We start from the raw sequence: 8,333 nt of genomic DNA, 5'->3' as shown, positions 1-8,333 counted from the left end.
GCAGGTTCGATTCCAACTCAGTTTGGTGGTGGTTGAAGGTACTCAGATGCCTCAGCCTTGCTTCAGTAGATTTACTGGCATGTAACAGAAATCCTACTTGACAAAATTCTGACACCTTTGAGTGTCCAAATATTAAGAATTATTCGCTTACTGGTCGCACCCTACAAGGTTTTCAAATTTTTTTTAATAGATGTGCGATTAAAATTGAAATCTTCTTCAATACGGAACAATGAAATTTCTAACTTTAAATAGATGTGCGATGATTATGCAGTGAAATATGGTATGTTTGAAGGTTGGAAAAAAGTCCTTTCAGCACTCATATTGTATGATATCAGCTGTAAAAGATCTCTGGTAACACATTTGGTGTTCAACTGACAAAATTAATTAAAACTCAGCCATAGATACATTTGTCTGCTACGTGGAAGAGTGAATGGACTGTCACATAGTCTGCCTATGTAGCATCAAATAAGAATGACCTCTGCTACAGTATGCAGGCATTCTTTGTTTTATTATTTGCAGAACAGGCCTAATTGGTCTATAGTACTTTGTTGAAAATATACAAATGGCAGTAGTGAACTCAAGGGAATACAACAGGGCTTGAAAGAACTATACAAAATAAAAAAAATATTTATATATATTTTTTCATATCGCTAAAACTAATGTACAACACATTTACAATGTACATTAATGCAGGGACTGAAGGAGCAATTCCCTTTCGTTGGATAAGAACTTTATGATAAGAAGATCGAGGGGCTCACTGCTCCGAGCCACCTGCCGTCGCATTGCCATCTTGAAGTCTTCTTTCACACCCTTGTCAGCTCCACGGGTTGAAATACGTCGCTGGCTGTGAAAACACGCAACACATGACAAAACGTAAATATTTAAGTTCAAAGATTAATGATAGTCTTTTGCACTTCAATAACAGTTAATATAGTATAATTATTTCTAAGCATCTAACGAGGGAAGTGTCACTCCCTTCATTCCTAAAGTTACCATGACTCTGCTAATATAACCAATGTGAACTGAAATGAAGAAAGAGTTCCAACTATTCAATACACATTTATTGTAGCAACTACAGGTTAAAGACCCCATGGTATTAGTTTAGACTTTTCTTGAAAGTCATCTTCAGCCATAAATTTTTAAAAACTGACACGATATACAACGAAGAACAATAAAATCTGGTGATATTTTAAAATGTTGTCAGAAATTCTATATTAAAACTTGAAGGTAACATATGCAGGTTGTCATATGAAAGCAAGATGTCTGGTGATGTATTATATGATAACTTATCATATGTAGGCTGTTTGTGTTCTTGAATGTACCAAATACTTAATGGTCGGATGGGGAACATCTTACTGTGATAGATCAAAGTACACAAGTCCAATCCAAGTTTATTTTTAATGTGGACCACAATAAAGCAAGAAAGGTATCCCCATTTATTGCATTGTCCACAAACTAATCCCTCTCTTTCATAGCGCTTATCTCGATGTATGCGGTCTGGTGTTTTACCATATCTCCTCCATTTTGGTCTGTTGCTAAAATCTTCAGGTTTTCAGCCAATGTTGACCTGGATGTTATCAGTGCACAGCTTTAATGGTCTCTGACATGGTCATATTCCACCTGGGTCTAATTGGAGAGCTTTTATTAAAACGGAATAGTCCTGCCTTCTCATTACACGACTGTTCCAGCGGAGACAAGCTTCCCTTACTTTTTCCACAATTGGAGCCATGCCAAATCATTGTCTAACATCTGCACTTCTCACATGGTCACAATGAATCAGTCCAACAGTCCATCGAAGCATCTTCATTCGATGTTATGAAGAGCCTGTTCATGTCTTCGTCATTGGGTGACACTTTGTCCCATAAATGGCTGCTGGGCGTACCAAGGCACTATAAATTTTTATTTTTAAATGCCGAGGCATCTTTCTATCGCAGAGGACTCCGGCAACTTGTCTCCGCTTGAGCCAAGCTGCATTTACCCTTGCCCGTCAATGAATTCAACAACTACAGTATATTGTAAAAAGAGATCCACAGTGAACGTTTGAGAAAAGTGTAGTGCATAAGAAGTGATAAAAAAATGTCTTTTTCTCACAAAATACAGACATACGGACAAGAAATGGGTTAATTCAATTTGTTTTACGTCGCATCGACACAGATAGGTTTCAAGTAATTCATCTCTTTATTGTGACCGCATTGAAGCTTAGTGTATTAAAAAGTTACAAATAGTTTATTAATATCTACCTGTTCAATACAATCCATATAATTAGGATACAATTATTACATACTGTTTAATATGGGACATGTTTCGCTTGACATGGCAAGCACCTTTAAGTTAGGTTAGGGCCCTGAGTCAGATGTTATGTATAAGACTATCTCTTAAAATCTAATAGTTTATAATAATATTGTAATTAATGGTCATTAGTTCTCCAAAGCGGTGGAAGTAACGCTAATTTTAAATGAAGTCATAAAACTTTAATAAGATATTTGTTTTGTTGACTTCATATGTAACAGAGATAAAAAGTCTTTTACAATGTCAAAAATTATGTAAAGATTGATTCTATGATTAATGATCAAAATCATAAGAAAGCCTTAATATTTACAATAGTATTTTCCAATGATTACACATATTGTGTACACCATAAGTTATATGATGTGTGGATTAATTAAAAATGTCAATATATTAAAATCTCATCCTAGTAATAATTAAGAACGAGAGTCAGGTACATAGCGTTTCATAGTGGAATAGCCGGTTGAACGGCGAGTATGCGTGTTATGAACAGCCGAATGGCACTTGCCAACGTATCAAAATATAAGAAATTGATCCATTTTCTCCAAAATCTGTTGTGTATAGTGGACTTGTATTAGTTATATGTCGTAAACTTGTACTATATATTCTGATTAAGTCAGTAAGGGGAAGTTCACCAAGAAACTGGATGTAATATGAACTGCAATGTATCGCGTGTTGAAGTCTGAAATATAAGGAAAGTGAGTGTAAGTTGCTGTAACTTGAAGCGTTATATTAAGTGTAGTAAATATCTTAAGGCTTACCCCTTAGAGTGGTAGAAAGGCGACTAGCAGCGTTGGCTGCAAAAGAAGGTCTAGCAGTCACTTTGTTACTGCTTCTTGTATTGTATGGGTATGCTTGTAGTGGCGGGGTGTGAGCCAGGTGGGGAGGGTAGGGCAAAACCTTGAGAACACTAGTGGTCTGCGGAGAGGACATAGTATGGTGAGGTGGTGGTGAAGCAGCTACTGTTACTGTAGGAGTATTGTTGGCGAGTTTATAATTAAATATTTTCATGAAGTTATTGGTATTTTATTATTAGAAGTGAGTAAATTAGGAAGTTGTTTGATTACCGGACCTTTTGTTTCCAATACATCGTTTAAATTATTATTATTATTGAAGTGCTGATCAATATATATATATATATATATTTTCAAATTCTGCCATCAGTTTGCTCTTGCTTACGCATTTTAAGATTTGAAGATCTTTATCAATCGTGGTAAAATTGTGTTCTGTCTCTATCATATGATTGTTCATTGCAGAATATTTACTGTGTTTAGAGGCATTATAATGCTCAAGGTATCTAGTTTGGAAACTGCGCCCACTTTGCCCATTGTATGAAAAATTACTGGTAGATGACATGATCGATATCTCTGTTGTCTGCACATGTGTGACTAATTAAGGGTTTAAAAAAAAATGTTGGGTTAGATGGAAGATAACAAAGCAAGTTCAAAGATCTTTGTTCATGATATTGCCTTTATTTGTGGCAACATTAAAAAAAGAAAACACACACTGAGAGCGTGTGCAATGAAGTTTTGCGTTCTGTTAAAGAAAACTGCTTCAGAAATGCTTCAAGATATTTGTAGAGTTATGGCGAATCAACTGTCTCACGCTTCATGTTTCCGTTGGCATAAAGCTTTTAAAGATGGAAGAGAGAGTTTTGAACCGCTAGGAGGGGAGAGGGGCCGGGCCCCCACCACCTTCCTTACTAAGACCACTATCAACACTGTGACTGTGCTCGTGACTGAGGATTCTTGTTAGAGAACTTGCAAAAATGCTGCACATATCTGAGTGAAGTGCTCACACCATTTTAAAGGACTATTTGAACATGTTATGAGTGTGTACTTGCTGGATTCACTTATGTAGCAACAGTTGTTACGACCTTCTCTTTCGGTTTCCAACTGCAAAAAAGGACCTTGAATCACACGGTACATATTGTACATTAAGACTCGCGGCCATGGGTCCAATACAGACCTCATTAAATATTTTTTAAACTGTGGCTTGCAATCAGCGTAAAACTGGAGGTCCCAAGGCTATGGACACAATATCGACAGCCACGTAAAACTAGAAGCCTTTATTATTTGCTTTTTACATCGCATTCCTCTACTTATTGTTGTGATTTGAAGATGCATGAATGAAAAGAATTATTTTACGTTAGTAAACCCCCTTAAAATAAAATAAATAGGCACCACATCCAATGCATTCGATTTGTATCAGACTCTGAGAAGGAGTTGTCCAAGATGCTGAGTGAGTTGTCTTTAGAGTTGTCCGATTCACTCTTAAACATTAATGTTAAGGAGACCAAGGTATTTGTTGTGAGTAAACATCTTGAATGAATTAACACCAATATCAAGCTTATTTGAGCCTCCGTGGTTCAGGCGGCAAAGTGTCGGCCTCTCACGCTGGATACCGTGGTTCAAATTCCGGTCACTCCATGTGAGATTTGTGCTGGACAAAGCGGAGGCGGGATAGGAAAAACCGGAGTACCCGGAAAAAAACCTGTCATCTTTCATTCCAGCAACACACTCCATTCTCATTTCATACCATCTATCAGTCATTAATAAATCACTTTGGGAGTGGCGACCCCATCGTACTAATAGCCTATATATATGATTGATTCATTCATTCCATCCCTGACCCTGTCAATGACCGGAGAACAGGTTGTAGGTTTTCATTTTTATCAAGCTTACTGACAAGATAGGAAAACAAGTCAGCAGTTTCCCTTATCTAGGAAATCAGATTGCCAATGGCAGTAGGTGCAGCAAAGGGATCAAAAGGCAAATAGTGCTTGCCAAACAGGCATTTAGTAATAAAGGTTAAAAGGATTTTAGTAGGAATAACCTCGCATTTAATTCATAACTGCGGGCTTTGTTGGTATGTAACGCCTTACCTGGTAGAGAGCGTCGAAGGAATGATATCGAGAGAGATGCTTCCTCCTTGTTCGGTGGACAAGTACATGAACTCCTCCAAGATATCAACGTTCACCACGTAACTGGCAAACGGTGTATACGAGAAACTACCCTTCTGTCTGATTCTTTCCATCAGCTTGTTGAAGAGTTCTTCTTCCAAGGGCCAATCCAGCTGGAGTAAGGTGATCATGTGACCAATAACAAGATCAGTATCCACTGTGAGTTTCAAGAGACACTGCTGCTGGAACAAAACCCAATAAATAATAATAAATACAAGAATGGCACAACAACAATTAATTAACTAATCACATTAAACAAAGGAAACTTAGTGAGCCTGCTTAGTTATTGTAGACAACAAAGTGTTACAAAGATGTAATTGAGTGTGCTTTTGGACAAGAGATAGGTTCATGATGTGTTTTATATGGGTAATTTCTGTTGTTCTAGTGTATTCGGTTATTTTTGGAGATATATCCATTTCTCCTTGATAAGATAAACTGTATCCCAGATAATTGAATTCATTAACTCTTTTTAAAATGTTATTATCTAAAGAGATTTTATTAGGGATAGTGTTCCTCCACTTAAAATACCACTAATTTGGCCATTTCAGGAGAAATGATCATGTTGAATTTCAAAGAGATTTTCTGGAGATTAAAAATTGACCACTGGAGATCATCATCTGATGATGCTGCCAGTCCAACATTAACAGCGAACAGTATGGCATCTAGATGTGTGCAACATCTGATGACTGGTATTGTCTTTCATGCCTCCATTCCCGTATTATGGTGTTCATGTACAGGGTGGTTGGAAACAATGTAAACTGGTTATATCAGCATTAAAGGGAAGGTCATACTGATAAATAATTTGAAAAAATTAAGTTGATATCCCATGGAGTTGTCATTTTATCAGTTGCTGAAGTTGGCCAGATCACTTTGCGGGGGAATTGAAATGGACTTTTTGAGGCGGTGTTGCTAAATCAGACCAGCATGACAGCAGTGGTCAAAGAAAAAAACCTTTTCCAGACGGGAGATTTGAACACGGACCTCCAAGGAGGCAGGATCACGCCATACCAAGTATGCTACAATAACAACGGTGTTTGTGTTTGATGTTGATTTCTCGGCATAGCACTCAAGCTGGTCATAAGCTACCAGCAGATTTAACACTTTGAAGACGAGCGCCGTACGTCATTTGTAATGTTCCGTGGAGGACGAGCGACATACGGTGTTGAGTTCTAGTGCTTATCCGCTTCAAAGTAATACAAACATTAGCAGAGTGCTGGAACACATTCTGCAGTGCTTGTAGTTCATTAAAAAAAAAAAAAAAAAAATACCAGGTGGCAGCACATCATCGAACCTAATTCTATTACAATACTAAAAAGAGTGTTAGTGGTTCTGTTCCAATTCTGAAAACAAGGTATGCATGCATAGCTCAAATGTTGCTGAATCCAAAATAGGTTTGTGACTGTAAGTAGTATGAGTTATTTTTGTTTGAAAATGTAAAAACACACTAAAATGCTCAGTTCACCATGAAAGATCTAACTTCACCTGCTCAGTCTTCAATGTGTTAACAACACCGCCTCACAAAGTCCTTTTGAACTTGCCCACAAAACAAACTGCTTGGCTAACACCAGAGGCTTATAAAATGACATCGGCGTGAGATAGTGAATTATTTTTTAAAATTATTTATTAGAAAGACCAGCCCTCTAATGGTCATACACCTGGTTCACATTGTTGTTCATAATCTGCAGGGTGGTCGGTAACAAACGAGAATCCACAACCTTGTCTCACACCTTTGCTGATTAGATCCCATTTGGTCTTATGCTTTTCTAATTTCACTGTAATAAGGTTGTCTTACATCTTGTACAGAAGGTCGTTCGGGATCTCTGGGGCGATGTTTGAAGGGTAATTAGCTTGTGAAAATCCATGTCTCCACCAACGATCATGTTTAATTGGAAAGCCAGCATTTCTATTTATAGCCCAACAACGTAATTTCCATTGCTGCAGACTTTTTCTATCTTATCCCACTCCTCCTGACAGGCTTTCCAGAGGACACTGATAGTGCGTGGACGTCTATTTCCTAAGGCTCTTTCAGGATTCCAAATGCACAAATGTCCATGGGTGACTCATTGGGTGCCTTCACTGGAATGTCAGTAAAAGGAACTGCACAGATTCCAGTTTCCATCTCCATTCTCTCTAAGAACAGACGAGTCGAACGAGAGGTATGGTTGGATGCTATATCTTGATGTACCCATACCTGATTTTTTGCCCTCCCATGCAGTGATGGGATATCTTGTGTTCTAATGGGTGTTAAAACTCCATGCTGATAGTATGTAGAGTTCACCTTTACATGACACGGATACTGCTATAATGGCAAGTTAAGCATTCACTAACGATGATCATGAAACCCCTTGGAAAACTTTCCCTGAAATTCTTTATACAACATTTGATTTGATTTTTTTTTTTTTTTTTTTAAATCTAGGGAGGTATTAAATCAAGAGGGGTTTGTTACAATCACTAAGGTACACATACGCTTTGTCTAATGTTGTATGTATGTTTAGTCCTCAGCCCGAAGGCTGGTTGGATCCTCAACAGCTCCACCATCAGCTGTCATAAATGGCCTAGGCATCACTGAAGAGGTGTACTAGGGAAATGAGGAGTGAGGTAGTTTCCCGTTGCTTTCCTCACTGAGCCAGAAGTTGCTATTACATATCAGTCTGCCAAGCCCACTGAAATGCATGCACCAACTGACCCTATGAGCAACATTTTCACACCATTCATAGCAGGGACTGGCTGCATAAGGAATGGCATTACTAGCATCACTCATACCTCAGTCACTTTCATCTTGTCAAAGCCAAGGATAAAGCTGAGACAGATCAATGAAAGTAACAACATTGCTCTAGCCCATACCAGAAGACAAAGTGCACTGTAAACACTACGTCCTGCCAGCAAAGGCATTGTCTAATGTTACCGCATTTTTTCATCTGTCCGCTGCCAGATAGCCCTCACACAGCTTTCTTTCATTAGTGCGAAATTCCGAAATGTGACGAGGTAACAGCTTGTGACTGGGCGCTGCTTATGCCGTTTTTCTAATTGCAGGTCCTTGTTGATTATCGTGTTAACTGTTGAAACAGACATCCCCAACTTACGT

At 38.2% G+C, this 8,333-nt stretch overlaps 1 protein-coding gene across 1 annotated transcript in view; it reads right to left on the bottom strand.

The window, feature by feature from the left end:
- Positions 1-36: 36 nt before the first annotated feature.
- The window catches only part of IntS10 (integrator complex subunit 10), a 79,371-nt gene continuing 71,074 nt past the window's right edge, over positions 37-8,333 (bottom strand). Inside the window, exons 12-13 of the mRNA XM_067158691.2 lie at positions 5,171-5,427; positions 37-844 (exon numbers count right to left, since the gene is read on the bottom strand). Of these exons, the coding sequence (XP_067014792.1) occupies positions 685-844; positions 5,171-5,427 (417 nt within the window). The 3' untranslated portion in view covers positions 37-684. The remainder of the gene's footprint in view (positions 845-5,170; positions 5,428-8,333) is intronic.

This window comes from Anabrus simplex, chromosome X (genome assembly GCF_040414725.1).
Source record: "Anabrus simplex isolate iqAnaSimp1 chromosome X, ASM4041472v1, whole genome shotgun sequence".
Taxonomy (NCBI): domain Eukaryota; kingdom Metazoa; phylum Arthropoda; class Insecta; order Orthoptera; family Tettigoniidae; genus Anabrus; species Anabrus simplex.
Note: the sequence above shows the minus strand (reverse complement) of the source record. Positions and strands in the feature narration are given on the sequence as shown.